Source organism: Eutrigla gurnardus (assembly GCF_963514095.1).
Source record: "Eutrigla gurnardus genome assembly, chromosome: 2".
NCBI classification, from domain to species: Eukaryota; Metazoa; Chordata; class Actinopteri; order Perciformes; family Triglidae; genus Eutrigla; species Eutrigla gurnardus.
In genome coordinates this window covers 18,381,588-18,402,348 of record NC_139916.1, presented here as the reverse complement: position 1 = coordinate 18,402,348, position 20,761 = coordinate 18,381,588, and the positions used below count along the sequence as shown (strand labels likewise).

At 42.4% G+C, this 20,761-nt stretch overlaps 1 protein-coding gene across 1 annotated transcript in view; it reads right to left on the bottom strand.

The window, feature by feature from the left end:
• Positions 1 to 20,674, bottom strand: part of itpr1a (inositol 1,4,5-trisphosphate receptor, type 1a) — a 58,761-nt gene extending 38,087 nt beyond the window's left edge. Inside the window, 16 exon segments of the mRNA XM_084027050.1 lie at positions 340 to 498; positions 598 to 739; positions 838 to 998; positions 1,133 to 1,232; positions 2,463 to 2,617; positions 3,403 to 3,447; positions 3,692 to 3,787; positions 3,982 to 4,128; positions 4,701 to 4,784; positions 5,485 to 5,583; positions 6,409 to 6,567; positions 6,902 to 6,988; positions 7,407 to 7,516; positions 17,593 to 17,663; positions 19,324 to 19,437; positions 20,278 to 20,674. Of these exon segments, the coding sequence (XP_083883176.1) occupies positions 340 to 498; positions 598 to 739; positions 838 to 998; positions 1,133 to 1,232; positions 2,463 to 2,617; positions 3,403 to 3,447; positions 3,692 to 3,787; positions 3,982 to 4,128; positions 4,701 to 4,784; positions 5,485 to 5,583; positions 6,409 to 6,567; positions 6,902 to 6,988; positions 7,407 to 7,516; positions 17,593 to 17,663; positions 19,324 to 19,415 (1,707 nt within the window). The 5' untranslated portion in view covers positions 19,416 to 19,437; positions 20,278 to 20,674.
• Positions 20,675 to 20,761: the final 87 nt, after the last annotated feature.

Sequence of the window (20,761 nt, the reverse complement as noted above, 5' to 3'; positions counted from 1 at the left end):
CGTTTACACTCTAATGTGTTTAAGAGACATTTATTTTTCTGGGGAAATGGGAATTTACTGAGAAATTGACTTTCTGGGGAAATGGGAATTTAGTATTTCACATTCACAAGCATTTGTTCTAGGATGAACTTGTACCACTGTGTGGCTCTGTGTATTCCTATTAGCAGACAATTTGATAAAGGGCTGCGGCGGGTGAGCCTTGGAAAATGCACAGACCATTCACTTACACATCAGCATATCAAAAAGGCCTCTTTCACTTGCTTTTAGACTCAATCAAGGGAATCTGGAATGCACCTTTGCAGCACAAAAAAGCAGGCTTTTAGGTCTGACGCACTGCACCTGGTTCTTGCGGTAGTCCTGCTGGGAGTGACGCAGGACCCGGTAGCACAGGCGACAGATGTGTCTGAAGGGGGCATGGCGCTGGTCGGCCAGCTCCTCCAGCCGCAGCATGGGCCCGTCCCCGCTGTCTGTGAACGGAGCCTGCAGCAGCTTGAAGATCTGTGTACGGGGATACGGTTGTGACGATCGGAGCCGCACCGAAGAGCATGCCGACACTGAGAGAACCTGATCTAAAGAGTGCTTTCAAAATGGGATCACCTGCTTGAGAATATTCTGTTCTCTCATGAGCTTCTGTCGTTCCCTGTTGGGTTTGTTGACCATGATCTCTAGAACGTCCTGTCCGTTGTTGGGAATGTCTACCACAAAGAACACCAGATCCTCCAGCAGCTTGGTAACGGCTCTGATTGTAAATACATTAGAGAGAGACGAAGCAATAACACATGACTTGCTTGTCTTCTGTTAGAAACTGACAATCTGGTACTGGTAAGCATTTCTTACCTCCTCTCATTCTGTGTGATGGTGCCTTTTTCCAGCTTTCCAGCAATAGAGGCCAGCACTTTACTGGCATCATTGGCAAAGTCAAGGTCTCTCACCTCAGCGGGGGAGACGGGCACGATGGCAAACGCCTCTTTGTCCTCTTTCAGTGCAGACGTCCCGATCTTGAATCAGAAAAAAATACACTGTCATGATTCAGAGCCGTGATATTTTTCAGCACTTAGTACTCTGAGCATGAGTTCACTACAGGTAGGCTGCATATAAGTGCAAATATTAGTGCAAATGAAGGGTCACTCACGCGCAGCATGACGGGCTTTTCCTCCTCCTTGTCAATGGGTTGGTTGGTGCTGTGAACCCATGTGTTTGTGCACAGGTGCCTGAGACGCACATAGGAGTTCCTGGCAACACATTTACATATGTTTGATTGAGTTTTGGAGCACAAATACTAGACTAGTACATACTGACACTTCAAAAAGGTAATGTTTGAAATGACAAACAGCAAGAATATGCTTAAGAATCAAAAGCAAAAGCAAAAGTATTGCTCATCTCAGGGCTCCCATGTTCGGAAAAAAAACGCTTGCCACTTAGATGCCCCTATGGTCGATTAAAACAACTTTAATTGCCCCCTACGGTGGGCCAATGTGCATGAAAGTGGGATAAAGGGCCCTCCAGGGTGCCCTTACGATGAAGAAAACATAATGAGATGCACTAATTGGTGCCTTTCGATTTTCTTTGCCACCATCACTGACTGCACTACTCCATGTTGCAAGACAGGAACACCTTCGACAACACTGGCTCTCACTTATCAGCTTTTTTCATGTTTATCTCCGATTACAGAGACCAATATTTCTTGCTTAAATTAAATATAATATAATATATATTTGTGTGTGTTTGAATAGTGTTGGGAACGGAGCATAAGTTAATTACTGAAGAAAGAGTCGAGCTAGATTCACTAGATCAGATCGGCACATTAGTGAGTGTTTAAGTGAAGCTAGAGTTCATATATGGAGCCGAGTAGTGTTCCAACTTTAAAATAAAATCTCTTTGCCTTAAATTTAAATCTATCGTATCGTATGGAATGGTTGATGGCATAAATGTCCAATATCTGCAGGTAATGAAGGAGACCACAAAAACGATAATAATTAATAACCACAATAATGATAATTAAGTAAACTGGATGGTAAAACATTCCATCACACTCAGCAGACCCACTGATCACCTTACAGGAACAGCTTTGAGATACACAAGAAGCACAAAACCGTTAGGTCAAGCTCCAGCAAGACTTTGACATGAACACGTCACACATTGTCGGAAATTATTTGTCACCAACACGTCTGCTCACGCACAGAAACCTGTTTGATTCCATTTATTAGTGTGACTATCCGTATCATGAAGAAGACCAGCGTGATCCTGTCTAATAGAACAGTAAGTCAAACACTCTCTGACATTAACAAGCTTCAACACACACATAACTCTTCCCATGGTTTATTGTTTGGCAAACACATTAAGATGACTGCTTCTACAGGGGAAGTTCCCGACTTGTATTGCGCCAACTGTTTGGGTTTCAGTGGAAAGAGTGACACCAGGAAAATCTCTGTGTAACACGGGTCTGAGCAGGTCCTTCCTACCTGGGAACCAGCGAGTCTCCCCCTCTTAGTGTCGTAGGGTCGAGCTCAAATATGGACGAGATGTCATTTCCATCAGGTACGGACACAAGGGTGTACATGACTTTGTCCTGGACGTTTCTCAAACGGGCCCGTAAGGCTTCTTGCTCCAAGTCCAGCTGGAATCAAACAGCGTATGATTAAAAATGGCCAGCATTACAAAATAAAATCATCTTAAATGGCAATAACAGAGAGAGATGCCAAGATCAATAAAAGTGCATCAGTGAAAGGGTTCACTGCAGTATTACTGTGGACTGATTTGTAGAACCCTTTTCCTAAAATAGTGCAACCATTTCTTTTTCTTTTGTAAGTTGAATTTCGAAAATACATTTCACAACCTTTATTCAATAAGCAAATAATGATGACCAGAAAAGATATACCTAAACAACTTTTGATTTTTTACATATTAAAAATATGTTCTCTTATTTAGTTGAGTGGTGTTTTTTTTTGTTTTTTTTTAAACCGCTCACTTATTATTAAAAAAATAAATCATAAAAATAAAGTAGGGACAATTTTATTGCCATACTTAAGATTATTTGGGTATAGTGAGAGTTACATGCAAGATCAGTGAGCTGTGGCAGGCAACTGAACCATCACCCAGAAAGATGCATTTGCAGTGAGAGGCTGCCATCTGGTGGTGATTAAGATGTATTACTGATGGAAATCCTAGTAACTACTAGTACTTTTTTGTTTGTTTGTTTATAGGCAATTTAAGCCAGGTGAGCTTCCCCAGTGAGTAAACTGCTGTAAAGAATGAGTACAGTTACTATGGTTACTTGGAATTGGCAGTTGGAATTGTATGGAACTGGGCTTGATTTCAAACAATGATAATTTGTGTAATTGTTGACATATAAATGTTGCCCACTAAAAACACTTCCAGCATCTTTGAGTGTGGCTCACTTACTGAGGAGCGGGACTCCAGGCACTCCTCTTCATACTCTGGGTTCACCTGCAAAAACACAGTGGTTCAACACTTGGAAGACATTTATACAATTTCATAGTATTTTCTGAAATATTAAAATAGCTTAAATTTAACATAATTGTGTCTTCCCTTGGTCTTAGAGGCTGCTTTACAGTTAAGAGACACCTTTTTATGAGTTATACAAATACCTTCATTATAAGTAATATAAACAAATATAAATATAATCTACATACATCGTCAGTACTTGACATAGTGTCTGTGCTCCACTGACCTCTGCAGCCAGGTAGTGTCCAGTGGCCAGGTGTTTGAACCTGAACAGGCTGTTCCAGTAGCCTGCCCCCCCACGACATGGATCATGCTGCACAACCTGAAACAAAAGCACACACAGCATTAACATCTGATAATGCATATCATTTATTTAAACAGGTGAATTACCCCAAATGCTGTGAGCTGCAACATATTTATGGTTCCAGTGACAGTGATAAACTTGTATTGTAACACTAAACTGCACATAGCATAACCACAACCAGCAAACCCGACTCTAAATGTGCTCTTCCTCACCTCTATCTCCCATAAGGCTTTGCTGCTGGTTGCAGAGGTAGCTGACTGCCTTCCAGTAGTGCGGAGAAAAACATACTGTTTTTTTCTGTGATCATCGCAGGTGAGGAATTTCTCCTGCTCTGCGTGGAATAACCGTACCACGTCGCCCTGGAGAGAGGGAGACCATCCGTTATCGTTATAAGTTTCACTACTTTACATGTGCAAGTGTCCCAAAATGGAGTTTATACATTCACACTTTTCTTAAATATTTCAAAGAGGCCATTAGGCGTACTGTAGTGGCTATTTTTGGTGTTAATGTCCCTAGTGTAGCGCTGCTGTGTAATGAATGAAAGTAAATATAGTCTGTAAGCACTGCTAATACTGAACAGGAGATCCCGGATCCCTGATCCAGGTCAGGAGGAGATCCCCAGGACACCATCATCAGGAGCAGCCCAGACGTTGTTGGGAGTTTATACAGGCATGCGGGGGCCAAACACACTGAGTTAAGTGATGACGTTGCCGTGATGAAATTCACGCAAGTTGGATCAGCCTGTGATTTCAGTTTCTTACCCTGATTTTCAGTGTGATATTGAATCCAGCCCATAATGGGTTGATGATATTGGTTGTGTATTTATACATCTATATTTGAATTTGATATTCAAATATCAAATAACAGAAAAAGTGTTTGTTAAAACAGAATTAAAGATTGTTTTTTTTCTGGTTGCTACTATGAGACAAACCCCTTTCAGGATGATCTCTTGATTGTCGCTCCATTTCATAAACAAAACGATCTTCCAGCTGGTGTTACAGTTGACCGAGTTCACCTGAAAAACAAACAATCAGAGATTGAAATGACTGCAGGTATAATCTCTGGGCAGCAGCACTGCAACAACAATGCCTAGGTTAAAGATAGTCTAGTGTTTGTGGGCTTTTAATTCCTCAATACCCAGAGTGAGAAAAAAGAATGCATGCCTGTTTTTTTAAGATACGATATGAATACAAAATGTGTCTAAAGATTTATATGTTGTCTAAATAAACAAAACAAAAAAAGGATTATATACAACATTAAGTCCACATCCTGTTTACATGTGCCAAAGCAATATGTTTGTCTTTGAGGTCATAAATATACTGTGTGCTTACGTTCTTACGTATCGTTATACTGCTTGAATAGTTAATAATGGGGAATACATTAGTTTGTCTCACTCTTGGTAAACAGGGAAAACAAGAGCACAACTGCCACACATGTCCCAACAGACCACACTGTCATTGTTTCCACACTTTGTCAAAATATGTTGTGAGTCGTGAAGAGCTGTGTAGTGTAATGAGAGAGAAACAGGGCGCCCTCCCAAACGCAGCGTTAGCTGTAGTGCAGCCGTTAACTGCTCTAAATGGGGAGGGCAGGAAAACAATGCTGTAGTGTTTCACATCAGACAGTGGTTATGAGGAAAAACACTATAATTAGATTCCAACACTCCCACACAAACATCTGAGGAGGGAAGATGAGTTGCCGCAGCTCAGCCAAACCTCGTTGCAGCCCGGATTATCCACCAGTTGATGTGTGCTGGCATGCAGCGGTTGTCCGGCGTTCACCGGGTTAAGAACCACTTTGTCACCGATCACCACCTGCAATCACAAAGAAAAACAGACACAATAAAACACCAAAATGGTAAAACGGGAATAAAAGTGTAGCAGAGTTAGCTCTGAGTTATTTAAGAAAGTGGAAACTATCAGGATCATGATCTTTTGATCTTCTATTACCTTGTTTTATTTACATTTATGGAGAGTTTTAGTTAAAAAAAGAATTCCCTGTTTAAGCAATCTATCAGTCTACTCTATGAGAGCACAGTGAACACATGTTTCCTCAACCTGAAACTTGAATCTCCTACAGGCCAGAGAGCATGTCACTGTCTTCTGTCTACTCCCAGCAGGGATGGACTCACTCCAGTATCCGGTGCTGTCCCAGACCTGCTGCTTAGGCCTCGTGCCATACCTACATTGAGAGGAGTTTAGCAGAGGAGCCAGGTCTCTGTTGGCTAATTTTGTCCTTGGGCACGAGCCCACTACTTCCTGCTTCAGGACAAGATGAGCTGGTGCCAAGAAGCAGCTTTGTGATCAAACAGTAATCAGGCGCTGGTGCAGGTCCATTCGGGGATATGTGTGATCAGAGAGATGCCTCACATCGAGGCTTAGGTAAAGAAGACCTTTATTCTGCAGCCTTAACTTTATAACACTGCACTGACTGCACTAAATGCAAAGTAGCAATTCAATTTTAAAAACAGAGATGTGGCATACCACTACTGTATCCTAAAAAACACCTATTTTAAAAGTAAAATATGTATCATTCCAGGCGTGGTTCAGTCCTTTGCCTCGCCCAACGGTGATCGACACACAGGCATGGCATATCCCACAATGCACCAGTCCTACAGACATGTACATATGATGACTCACGCTGTCCCCGATGGAGCGTAGCTTGTAGAAGGGCTGGATGTAGAACCAGGAGCCCTCGTTTCCAGCAGTGTCCAGCATCACCCTCATGGCGTTCTTCTCCAACAGAGCAGGCAGACGCTTGTTCACCGTCAGGTATTTGTTGCTCTTCAGGTGGAGAAGCTGAGCAGAAGAATGAGACATGGACATGCTGAGTGGTGAGGTAGAATGGAGTGTAATGACAAGAAGAAAGCAGCTTGTATTTAAGGCACTGCTAGAAATTAACTGCCAAAATGGTTGTTTATTACCATGTCATACACATAATTTAAGTTTTTGTGTTTTATTTAAGGGTTAATATTGGGGAGCATGCTCAACATGCATTTAAGATACATTTAGGTATATTTCAATTTTACAATTTTTTTTTTATTAAATCCCCTCCATTGATGGCATGTCAGAGTCATCTCATTTCAATTAAAAACATAATAATCAAATCTAACTAAATATCGGAGGAACAAACCTGAATGACATTCCCGTACTGAATTACTGTTCCGAGCAGCTTTTTGTTTTCAGAGTCATTCTGCTTTTTCTCCAAGTCCGCTGCATGCTAGAAGACAAAAATGTGTGTAAAATTAAATAATTATCACATCCACTAACTGCAATATTGTTCATTAATACCAGTGACGGCATCTGATTGGTTAGCTGTGAAACAAAGCATACTAGTAACAAAGTTGTGGGCTAAAAGCATGTCAACAGAGGAGGTTTGACCAAAAAAAATTGGGCTCACATCTCCATGGAAACGCAGGCGAGATTGCAGTCTTCCATTTTTATGACTGTGTGGTCAGATAGCAGATTGCTTTAAATGGTATTGTATCTCAGCAGAAAGAGAAGAAGGAGTGTGTAGAGGGCACAAAGGTAGGACAGTAGGAGTGCAATGTCTATAAAAGGACTTTAAGTGCAGGTTTTAAAGTTAAAGTTGAAAAAGTTACTCTGTATATCGGGGGACTTGTTGACACGTCACTTACATGGAGCTTGTTGAGGAGCACTGTGTCCGTGTTCCCTCCGGGCTTCGCAGCCTTCCAGAACTGCTTTTGGGCCGAGTAGCGGTTCATGGGACACAGTCTGAACAGGCAGTCTGGACGGATAGACGGACACGAAAACAAAGAAATGAAGATGCATGAATACGTAAACAGAGAGCCAGCCTGGAAATGTCAGCGCTACGGTGCTGGAGACGGGTCACAGCAACAGCTTAGCTTTATTAAAACAAGGCGATACAAGGTGCTCAGTAAACACGGATGAAAAATAGACAGCAGGCGCAACTTATGTATATAACAAACAACATAAACACGAGCCTTTTTCATACACTCCTCTCTGGTAACATGTGTTTGTGTGTCTTTAAACTGCTATTTACAATTCTCCTCAATGGAGATCAAAGGGCTTCGTCTGCCTCAGAGGAGTAATGAGGAACAGGAAAGCCTGTGTGTGTGTGTGTGTGTGTGTGTGTGTGTGTGTGTGTGTGTGTGTGTGTGTGTGTGTGTGTGTGTGTGTGTGTGTGTGTGTGTGTCGATGTGACACAGCAATATGTCGTGGTCAGTCACAGCGCGTAACCGCAGCAACCATGAGTCTATGCCGTCGTCAGCACAACCCTGATTGTGCTGCTCATTTTCATAGATAATGTAGAAACTAGCCAGGAAGGAAAAACAGTCCCCTCATTTGCATGTGGACACAGTTTTCGAGAGAAGAGTTCCTCTTCTGTATCACGCTACACAAGGCCTGCAACACACGGCTGAAAGTTTCGTTTCGTTTACAGTTCAGGGCACGTTGACGACCATGACTTCTGCCCATCACCGACTCCTCCCTCCCAGTCCTGGCTTTCCTCCGACTTCACCTCTCATCTCACCAAAGCTCTCTATTCTGAGAGGGCGAAAAGAAGAGGGAAAAAAGAACAATCTGTCCATCCTTCCCCCTTTCTCTCACTCTCTCTCTCTCTCTCACTCTCTCTGCTATTGCTGCAGTAACATGACCAAATAAGGCCAGCCAAGAGAAGGGGAGTGAGATGACAGAGGGAGAGAGAGCAGAGGGTGGGGACTCCCTATCTTTCCCTCCTCAATATTCTGTCATCCCTCCTTCTGCTTTCTGAATTCCTCTAACCATTTCACACACACACCACTCTCTCCCTCCCAGTGAACACACTCTATCTTGCAAATCTTCCTCTCAACCCCCCTTTCAGCCGCCTCATCAGATACTAGTCTGACCTAAAATACAGATAGAACAACAAGGAAAAGGAAGTGAAAGAGAAATTAGGAAGACAAGAAGGGAGTAAAAGAATGCGACAGAGAGGGGGTATAAAGGGAAGGGAGAGAAGAATTGGGCCCCGTGTTGCTGAATTCTCACAGGAAGTGGATCAGACTAGCAAGTGAAAACCCCAAATAAAAATGAATACATACAAGCGCACAAACGCCCTGAGTGGTGAGTCCAACAGTTTGAATTCTGGCTGAATGTCACTGCATGTCACTCGCCGACTCTTTCCCTTCATTGCCCGCTTCTCTCCATTCCCTCTGAGGCCTACAATGCCAAAACAAACCCCCAAAAAAATGAACACACAAATAACTGAGAGCTCCAATGTGTTGAGTGACAATCCCCATCTTTAGATGCAGCCCCTTTTTTCACGCTATTAACACACAATCGCAGCTGCAACGTGAGCCCAGTGTGACACATGAGCCCCGCACTGAAGCTTGGTCTTTCATCATGGTGAGCTGGGGGAGAAAAGCTGTCAGTTCAGTAAAACTGAAACCTGGCTTGAGAATTCCTTCTGGGATCACTGGGCAGGAGAAGTGGTGGGACCGGTCCAGAGGGCAGAAAAGGCGAATGATTCGTTAACATTCCTCCAACTTCAAAGTTAGAAACGGGTAGAAATGCAGAACATCTTTGATGTTTGCTGACCCGCATGCTTTTACAAATGCTAAGCTAACATGATGTAGCCCTGAGGTATGCATTATGAAACCTCTAAGTGTGTGTCAAAACAAAGCCTGCAAGCTCATAGTGACTGGTTATAATGGTAAGAGACTTTATACAGACTGTGAGACATTGTTGTGTAAAGTCTCCACAAAATAATATAGCCAAGGTATTCTTACAAAACATGTCTAGATGGGGCTTTAAATTTGTTTGTAGACGCTTTCTAGTAATGCATTAGTATCAGTGGTATCATGCAGTACTGCTTTGAGTGGGCTTGCACAAGAGCAGCAGATGACTCACCAGCTTTTTTCTAACAAAATGCTAATAAACAAATCCTACAGTCACTGGCAAACTGATTATGAGGATCCAGAGGAAGATGCTTGTAGGCGCGGCAACCACGAAACCTGCTGAGTCAAAAAGTCAACAGGGATGATTTACTGAACCTCTGAGGCAGATTTTATCAGAGTATATAATAAACTGTAAATACTGTAAGAGCGACAACACACATGACAGCTTTCAACTAGATCAGCTGGGTGACAACACTAGGCTGCGTTATTCACAACTGTACCCAATTTTAAAAAAAAGGTCACGGTTTCAAGTGCAGAACAAGTAAACCGTCAAAGTAAAATCTCCATATCATGTCATCTACACTCTGCTACAGCTGTCATAGAAGCAGCTCGCACACCCCGAGAGACAAAAACTCCTGACACGTCCACATTACAAAGAAGACATCAGTGTTCAAACACAAGCAGGGAGGCCAACTTGTTCCTCTGCAAGAGACCGGTGCTACTCTTCCCTGGGGTAATTAGACAACTTCAGTCTGGCCACAGACCTTGAGAAATACATTGCATAAAGAGTCTTCTATGCTGTGTTATCAACAATATCCTCAACCATGTGGCTTGTGTAAACCGCTGTTCACTCCAAGGTTGTTATCCTGTCAAAGATAGTATGGAGGAAGCAACCACTCACTTGTAGTGCATCAAAAACAATAAATAGGTCTACGGACAGCAGCTTTCCTGTTTCCTACAAGACCTCATCTCTCTCAGCAGACAGGAAAGCAATATATGTGGTTATTAGGAGAGGAAGGGACCAAGGACAATTTGTTCCTAGAGTTGATATCTATCTATCTATCTATCTATCTATCTATCTATCTATCTATCTATCTATCTATCTATCTATCTATCTATCTATCTATATTAGCAGCAATGCTCCTATAGGTTTATTGGGGTTTATTAGGTTTAAATGTTTCTGCATATGCACAAGACATTTAAAAGGTACAATATGTAAGAAATCTAAAGCAACTGGCCGTAAAATCATCCTAATATGTCATAGAGACTCAGGAATAATGATCATATAACATACTGAACTCACCAACAACAACAGTACAGCCAAAATATTCGCATTTAAAAAAACATTTTGCAGACCGCATGTTTATGTTTTGGAAACATGTTTTGGCACGTGGCGCCACCCACCAGCGTCTACAAATCATTGCACTCAGTAGAGTCTCAGCTGCCGAGCAACCACGGGTTGCCAGTTTCGACTGAGATACAATGGCGGAGGCAACGAAACCCAAAAGAGCTCGTTAAGATTCACAAAAACACCAAGATAAAAACCAAGGCAAAGCGAGGGTCTATATAGGGGATGCAATGAACGGTGGAGACAGTTGAAAGCTGAGAGGAATTTGAAATCGGATGCAGAATTGGCTACTCTTCTCCTAGACAGGTAAGTTGAGCTTGGCTAACTAAGTTAGCATCATAGCTTGACGGGGATGGACAGTTCGAATACTTTGAACTGTCGAGTAACAACGTTATTCATTTCGATCATAGAAACAAACGTTAGCAGCACAGCTAACGCTAGCAGCATTAGCACTGTCCTGTTACGAGCTGTGCTGCTAATGTTTGTTTCTACGATCGAAATGAGTAACGTTGTTACTCCGCTGTCCGGCCGCCTTCGGCGCGTTTGGATACGTCAACAGCTCTGGCAACCTCGAGTCTGGAGGGGAGGGGGTGGAGGGGGTGGAGGGGGAGGCGGATACGACTCGCCGCAGTGTTTTGAATTTGAGTGTAGTATCGTTTTTGGCCACATTCTTACATATAGCGCCTTTAATGAAATTAAGGCAGGAGACGAGATATGAAATGACAAAGAAGTAGAAAACAAACAACCAAAGAGTTTCAGACATGTAAATTGAGGACAAATGGGATACAAACCACTATATTGGTCTCCACGTTATAAAATACAAACAAGCAGAACAATCTGCCTGTTTTTCTGTTCAAACAGGGGATGCTTTGACGTCTCTTTGAGATTATGTTGAAGATTTTTCCCTGCACAATATATATATATATATATCATAGGTGGCATTATGTTTGCCCAAAACAAAATATTTTTTACAATATGTGAACAGCCTGCTGACCACAAACAGGGGGATGGTGATTGATGGTTCAGCAAAGGAAAAAGAAAAGCAGATGATATTCAAACAATGCAGCTTTTAACACCCACCAAAAGCAACTTTCAAATTAAACTGGTCCAACATTAAACTACCGATTGTCCAACATATAAAATCAGAAGCCAAAAGAGGATTCTTTTAAAAACAACTAATACAACGTGTGTTCTCTGCCTCAGATGTGCCGACTGCTGTCAGTGTTCTCTCTGAACTCTGCGGTCAGTGCGCTGAGTGTGTAGGTGTGTGCATGGCGCTGGCATTTCCAATACTGTCCGGGTGAAATACAAAGCGAGGCTCCCGATGTCTCGCCGTATGCATACAGACAACATGAGTGAGAGTGTGATTGTGTGGAGGGTGCTTGTGTTTACATTAGGAGGAAATGTCACGCATGCCTCCACGATGACAGTATAAGGCCCTGCATGTGGACGTGGCGGGCCTCGTGCCCTCGTAGCGTCCACTTAGAAGGGATTATCTCTGCAACACTGTGTCCCTCTCAAGCACTCGAGGGGTCCTCTCCAACGAGGAGGAACAGAACAGTGGTTTTGCTTTGCCAGAGGACAACCAGAGGACTCAAATTAGGTGCTGGAGAAGGAGCTACAGATATGTTAAGAGATTTAGATGGCGTGCGTTGGTGGATGTTTAAAAAAGAAAAAAAATGTTTTCTTGTTAGGTCGTAGTAACATTTCTCACTTCTCAAGTAATCGGTGGCAAGTTCAAGTCAGTAAGGCAAATACTGAATACATAAATTGGATATTATTTATAAACCTCTTGCAAAACTGCACTGCAGCCCAGAATTGTTGTGTATCGTGGGCCCCCAAAGCATAAAAATCTGGGGAAAAAAATCAGTCAGTCTCATTCAAGTCAGCAGTATTATATTTTCAATCATCATACCAATTCATAGTTTGAATTTCCAACACTACTAGTTAGCAAATCAGAATTACAAAAATAACTTATCAAATGGATCCACGTAACCATCACCAACACCCACGGCTTGGTATAGAACAAACAAAATGACAATACTTAGCAATCACAGGCCTTTACTCAATCAAATGCACTAAAAAACACAGCAATCACCACAACTCTGACAGCTTGGTGGAAATAAAATAAAATAAACTACAGGTAATGTCACCTTCTGCCCCAACACCGATACAATCAGACATCATTGCAAATAAATTACCTCTAAAAATGAGAAAAACAATACATACTATTGCTAAATACAAAACAAACCACTCTCAAAACCACATAAAAACTAAAATAAAGACCACAACATCCACACCAGTAACCACTTCAGGAATACAAGATCACACCACACAGCACAAGATACACATAATGGGATTTACCAAACAAGTGTTCATTGTACAATCCACACAAGTGATGAGTACCTACATGCACTTTGGCTGTGTCCACAAATACAATATTTGTAGAATGAAGTAACCACAGCATTATCCCTATCCTTTTGCATTCTCTAATCTGAATATACTCAACATGTTCAAAACACAAATCGTAATAATATCCCGACTGGTGACCTTAACGATCACCAGAAAATCAATACTACTAAACTGGAAAAGTAGGGGGAAATCCACAATGGTTGATTCTCCGAACACAACAGTTCAATAACAATCAAATAGTCTTTTTTGCTTAGGAAGGTTCTAACTGAAGAAGTGACCAGAAGTAAACAATAATAACATGATAAGAGCCGTTTGAATTCTTTAAATGCAAAGGAAAGGAGCTCCAGTGCTTCCTTTGAGAGCTCCTTTAGCATCGGATTCAACAGATCTTTCTTTATGAAAGGAAAGGAGATTACGGCGACCCACAATTCTTTGCGAGAGGCACATTTAAAGTGCCGCACACCTCGGCCGTTCATGAATACATAACGATATGTGCATTTACATATTTAACAATTCCTTTCATGCAGACATATAGTAATTGGAATTGTGTTGATAAATGTGTGTGGACAGTGATACTAATTTAATGGTATTTATTTATTTCAATCATGTTACAAATTTGACAAAAACTAGAAACTAAAATCACAAATGAAATGTAAATACAGCAAACAGTCAAAGAGGAAGGAGGAGCTGCTGGAACTGAAGCCGGTCAGAGAACGAGCCGTTTATAAAACCAACAACATGTGGAGAAGTGGACGATGCACTTTTTGTAGTCCATTATTGTAGATTCTCCACCACAGACCGAAGTCTTTTCCGCCTTTCCGCCTCAGTGAGCGTTTACACTGACGACAGGGCGGAAAAAAGACGTAGCTTAATTCTCCCGCAACGAAAAGGCAGTGTAAAAGGGGCTACAGTTAAAACAAAAAGTAATAACATGTTGTAGTAGTACTTCATTGCAAATAGTGGTGAGACCCTGAAACATTTAGCACTTTCTTTGAGAAGCTTAATTAGCGGAAGTGTAAAGTGGCAGTTAGGCCATTTTCAAAGAAGACATAATTGAAGTGTCAAGGACGTTAAATAACAGGCTGCTAGTAACATTAGTGATGCCTCTGTTCTACTGTCTAAGTGTCCCAGCAAGCGCGTGACCGTGAGTCAGCATGCTCAAACACCCTGAAACTGAAGTAGCTCAATAAAATTTCACCAAAATTTTAGAATTAAAACCCGTGAAAAAGGGCCTAATACAAGATTTCCTGTTAGTATAAAATAATAAAGTCATTTGACTTACTGTATACAAACAACAGTATACTGTAAAGGCTGGAATAGTGTATGCAATTATGGAATTATGGATTGGGGAAACATATTTGGTTTGTCATGGTAATAAAAGCACAGCTGGAAGCATAACATGAAAAAAAGCTTTGTTCCATTTAACAGTGAGCCAGCATGCACAACACCAGAATCCTGAAACAACTAAATGCAAAGAACCATCAATGATGTACTGTCATAATGTCATAAGTCATAATGTCTGCTGTGAAAACCTCTTGAGACACATACAATTAAAACAAAAAAAAATCTTAGCAAAAATCACTTAAGTCATGTACCGGTATGTGCATCCTTATAAAAGCATACAGGACATTTTGTTATGCCAAAAAGGGCAATGACGACTTTAGCATAGCCATTTTAAAAGGTGTACACCAGAAATTTAGCATTGCACATTCATGGAGCTGGAGGACTAGAGGGTGACACATTTAAGAAAAAAAAAAAAAGGTCAATACTGAAGCAGCAGGGCTCAGTGGATATCCTGACTTTTAGTCCCTAATATGGGTGAAGTGCCAAACACCTACATTTCCCATAATGCAACAAAAAGCTTCACTCATTTCATCATCCCGTCTCTCAAACTCCTCACCTCCGCTTTGTGTCACAAGTTTGGGGTTATAGATTTTGCAAGTCCAATCTAAGATAACTGTGATGACATCATCAAGCTTAACTTTGTCAAACTTGATGAAGCTCATTCAGATCCACTGACATTACACAGCTATTTTAACATGCCGAGTAGTACTCCTCATGGTGAATATACTGCTATGTATCTGTTAGATAAAGGAACAATTTACTATCCCTCAAAACCAGTACATCTATTACACTGGAGTCCTTTCCTGTATGAACCCTTAGAACCCATCTTCACATATAACTGCCTTCTGGTAGACATTGAGGTCTCTCACAGTGACATGAAAGACTCTTCTCGTCAAGACCAGCTGACATAGTGAAGTACTTAACAACGTGTTTTAGAGACACATACAAGCACAAAAAAAATCGATTGAACTGCTTTTACATGAATTTCATATTTTGTGTGTTTGTTGCATAGAAATAACATTTAAAAAAGCAGGTCCATTTGTACCACAAAAATATCCTGATTGCCCTGCAGTGGGTCAGATTGAGAACAGGATTCTCCTTTGAGTACACCGTGCCTTGTGATGAGTTTTAGAGTCGGGTGGAAAAAGAGGGTGGGAGGATGGAAGACTAAATTAGGCAAAGTAATTGGTAAAAGACTTCCTGTACAAATGAACCAATAGGCAGCTTCCTCAATACAATCATGTTTGCAACTGAAAATAGTCATACAAAAGATTACAGTGAAATTCAATCGACAAATATGGTGCAGAATCCAACCAAATTACTACATAAATGCATCTATATCCTGTGGTTCTAGAGCCTGTTTACAGCAGAGACAGACAACCACAATTAAATAAACTGCAAACTCTAGAGGTTTTTGCTCAGATGACTGGTTATTGTGTTTTGGATGGAAAGAGATGTGTTAGACAAGTAGAGACATTGCTGGTATGTTTTTGCCACTTATTTCCACCTCTTGGTCAAGCTCTATAGAATACAATCGACAGTTGTAGAAATACACACAGCGACAACTCGTCCATCGTGTTGCTGAAGGAGGTTTCAGTCTGCAGCCTGTTTAAAGTCCCAGTCTGCAACATTCTTTTTATCATATTCACTAAAGCCGACACTATGCTCTGATAGAACAACATAAATCATCCGGTTTTAGAAAAAAATGCGCCTCTACGTGCACGTAGAGCCTGTTGTTTGTTTTGCAAAGATCGACATCGCCCGGGTCATCCTGTCCAATCAGCACGCAGGGCTGTGTTCATGCACACACAGATCCCCTCCCTCCTCGGGTCGTACCACTATCACAGGAGGGAGGCAGAGGGAAGTAGCAACAAGCTTCCAATTCCTCGGTTAAAACCGAAACGATGAGGTCCAAAACAACCAAGGAAAAGAAAACACCGGTGGAAAATAAGGAAAAAAAGATAGATTGCGACGGTGCCCGTGATAAAACCAGAGTCAACATCGGACCCGCGTTTCAAAGGTGGCATGATCTAAGGGATTTCAAAGGGCACGAAGTCAGGGGAAGGAGCTCGTTGGTCATGGGGGAGGAGCGTGAGAGTTGTAAACATTCAAAATCTGACAGAGTGCCCTCGATCCACCGGACTTGCCGACTGGGACTTTAATCACAGTGACAGCAGTTGTCTCAAGGGGGCGATAACCTGAGAGCTGGGCGGTGTAGGCCCTGCTCTGATCAAAGCTTTCTACTTTCTAAATGTGGTGCAATCAATCATACACTCCACAGACAGCAGATAGCTTCCTACATGCAAAGTGTGAGCATGTGTATGGAATGCTCTCCAGCAAGCTTCAAAGTCAAACTGACTAAACCCTAAAGCCTAGTTGCTTGGCATCGCAGAGACCAACTGACTGAGCCGCAGGCAATAAGAACCTTTTTTTAGTTATACTTTCTTAATCTATCAGACTTCATCAACCCATCAACATTCCAACAATGTTGCATGTTAAATAGAATAATGATTAAGCAGTGACCAATAAAAAGTTACGTTAATGTATAATGTAAAAGAACCTGCAGATATACTACCCAGGGCCTTTACACCCTTGAATTCTCTGTACAATGCCGGGCCTGGCCTCTCCCCAGAGATATAAACCTCCAGCCTGAGAACTGAGGGCCATGAGTTCCACTTCCTGTATGGGAGCTAATAATAGCAGTTTCACCCAAAGAGGCATCTCAGGGCTTTTGTTTGAAAAGCAGCTTTTCAAGCGTGCCGTTTTCCAACAGATCAACATCAGAGCCGATCCTCTCCATCTGCCTCGGTCCACGGTGGAGGTGTGCACACGCGGATATAGAAGACGGACGTGGATGCTGAAGCATGTACGTGCAACACACACACGCACGCCACTAACCCCGCCAAAAGGCAAGCCCTGTTTGAAGTTCAGCGGCAGATATATTGCGGCTGTCACCAAAGAAACGCAGCATAACACATTCAGCAGCGCTTCTCTCACAGAGCACACAGTATAAACACACGGCAGTGGGTGTGATGATGTCAGGCCTCGGAAGGACGAGGGGAGGCGCCTCGCCGTGTCTCTTACCTCTGAACTTCTTTGGAGGGTTGTTGAGGTCTCCCGCGTCAGGTTGGACGACACAGCGGTCATCCACCAAGCTGTGGATACAGACACGCAACGTCAATGTGCGTTTCAGATGGCTGTGCATTCAAAGGACACTTTCCTCCATTAAACCTAATTGACAAATATTTATGGAGGTGTATTGACATTTTAATTTGCTGCATGCAAGCCACTGCATCGCTTTGATCCCTGTGGGTTTGTGAGTAAACTGGTTTGGGTGTGTGTTAAACATACAGGAGGCAAAACCAAGTATCCCAATATTCTGCATGTCCTAAACTTATTTCCTATTTTCAGTGACAGCTCTCACGTCGCCACACGATAATTAAATCATTCTAGATGCGATGGCCTGTGAGCAGGCGGGAAATTCTGGTGACAAATTTTACTTTTACTGGCTTAGAATAACACTTGTCTGGACACGGGCCAAATCCCACATCCATTTCAGGCCTTTTCCCGGGGAATGTCTGCAGTTGTCCAAACAGACCCGTCTACTGCTCCAGTCTGTACACCTCAAGGAACAAGGCAGCGGACTCCGAAAAAAAAAAGTGAGAACATATCCGGGAGCGTTATGTATGTGTGGTCATCAGCAATTAACACCAGTTTATTATTTGGGATCATTTTTAAAAACATTTATAACCCTATGTTATAAATGAATGCTGCTCAGCACGAGAATGCGTAACGCTCAAAGAGCTTACTTTCTTCTAAAGATGATTTCTTCCTTTAAGGGCAGATGATCTGCAGAATGAGTTGGTGGAGGTGCGTGGAGAAGATGGCTCTCGGCCAAATCTGTCATGACAGTTTTGTAAAAATGTGCACTTGTATGTGTGAGTGTGTGTACGTGGGAAGCAGAGGAACACGATAAAGGCCACAGTGTCATATAGTGTCTTTGCTGTTGAGCATTCTATTTTTTATGGGGGGGGGGGGACACAAAATATGGCACCTTCCGATAAATACATTAACACATGAATGCAAGTTTTCTCTTATTGCCCTGTTTACATGAAGAAAAGGAGAGAAAAGGCTAAATGCAACAAGACAAGTGTGAATCATTGCGTGTGATATATATATATATATATATATATATATATATATATATATATCTATATAGATAGATATATATATAGAGCGTGTGATCAATATGCATCTTACTTGTAAAGAAATCAGAATGATGTTCCAAAGAACTAATGCACACACTGAATGTAGTATAAAGAGCCTTGAGAAGCTAGTTAGCTAGAAAGGTGCTATATAAATGCAGGTCCATTGTTTTGTTTTATTCCTCCAACTCTTCCCTCGTCACCCACTTCTGCCACACTCTCACAAACATACTAATACTATACATTATCATTAAAAAGGTACATTTGCTTTCCTTTCCTTACAATCAGTGGCGGGGTCAGCCATGGCCAAAACATCACTTCACCACCTCAGAACATTTTCTCCAGTGGGCTAAACTCAAATGCATTCATCTCTCCTTACTTAATTCCATGCTGTCGCTGCTGGTGGGAGGTGATACCCATGACACATGCAAACACCGAATCCAAAAGGAAATGTTTTTTTTTCTGATGGCACCAACATTTGGTTCACACTAATACAAGCGGTTACCATTAGTGTGACTTCCTCGCCTCACGACATTGCTCAGCTTGCATAAGAACAGAGAAAGTGTGAAGTTGGCCCACACACACACAATGTTAGTGAGAATGGACATACCCCAGGGTGCTGATGAAACCGTTGGTGGATCCCTCTGCATACAGGGAGCAGATGTCCCCGATGTGTAGGAAGCTGGACATCTTGTCAGACATGTTTGACACATACAGGGACCACCTACAGCAGAGGAGTCAAATTAGTCATAAATCTCACATTCCACAATCAGAAAAGTCTCAAAGGCACCAGAAATGACCTTATTTTTGCAATGTTTGTGATCAAGACTTACAATTACATCTCATCAGCTTCATAAATTGCTGGATTTCCATTATTACTGAGCATCGACCTGTGACTTTCAGTGTGCATTATCAGATACACTCACTCACATGCAGCTACAGGGTTCCCAGTTAGGTGGCAGTGCCATTTAAAATAAAAAAAGAGGGGGTTGCCTCAGAGGTTGAGACTTCACCGACTCTGGTTGCAAAGATTTGCATAGAAGCTGCAGGGAAATTCTGCAACAGTTGCCTGTTTGTCTTGTGGCACAGAGCTGGACAGTTAATGATTAGGGGCTGCAGCTACCGGGAAGGTGAATGCACCTGCAACAGGTCGCCGCTGCTGAGGCTGACATGTGGGCTCCACTTCGCTCCGGGATATCGGCCTGTTTTTTTGGAAGCCCTTCCCCTCCCACTGAGCTCAACAAATCATGAGCCGTCCGTCACAAGCTTAAAATGTTGCCATGTAAATCACCAAACGGTCAGCAATCTTACACTTTATCCGACCAATAAAACGCACTAGACTCGGGGGTTAAAGCGGCCACTTGGATGTCACTTGACTCGGCATCCACAATCAGTTTCACGGCAATCCTACATTATCAGGCTCGTTTTCTGATTGTTTCTCGTTACTACTAGAGGAAACGGGGACATCACAAGAGGGAGCCTTTTTGTTAACCATTTAAGGAGAACGAAGTAGATCTTTCCCCCCGGTACTGCAAGAGAGGATGGTAAACTTTAAAACTTTTACCTCGTTCGTGGGGAAACTCTCCGCTGTTCCGCTTTTCTCCGGACCGGCTACAACATGACTGCGACTCCGCTCTTCACCAGGGGGCCGAGGGGCGACTTCCAGCCGTCAGCGACGGGATTAATCCGGGTCTTCGATGACAGCTCCTTCACCTCTCCGCGGCCGTCGCTGCGCTCACTGAAGCAGGCAGCACACTGGGGCTCGACTGAGCAGCCTGGCTCGCTGCCACTTCTTCCTCTCGGGCGGCCGCGGTGTTGATAGCTGGGAAATGATGTCCATGTGGTCCTAACCCACCACCAGGGGAATCCGTGCTGTTTTATCACTCCCACGGCGGAGCCTTGATTTTTTTTTTTTTTTTTTTACAACCTATCTGATAGAAACTGTCAAACAACTCTACATTGTTTCAGGTTTTGTCTGAACAATAACTTGAATCGTGTTTCTTTTTCATTTACATTAAAACATCGAGCATGTATTATATTTACAATGC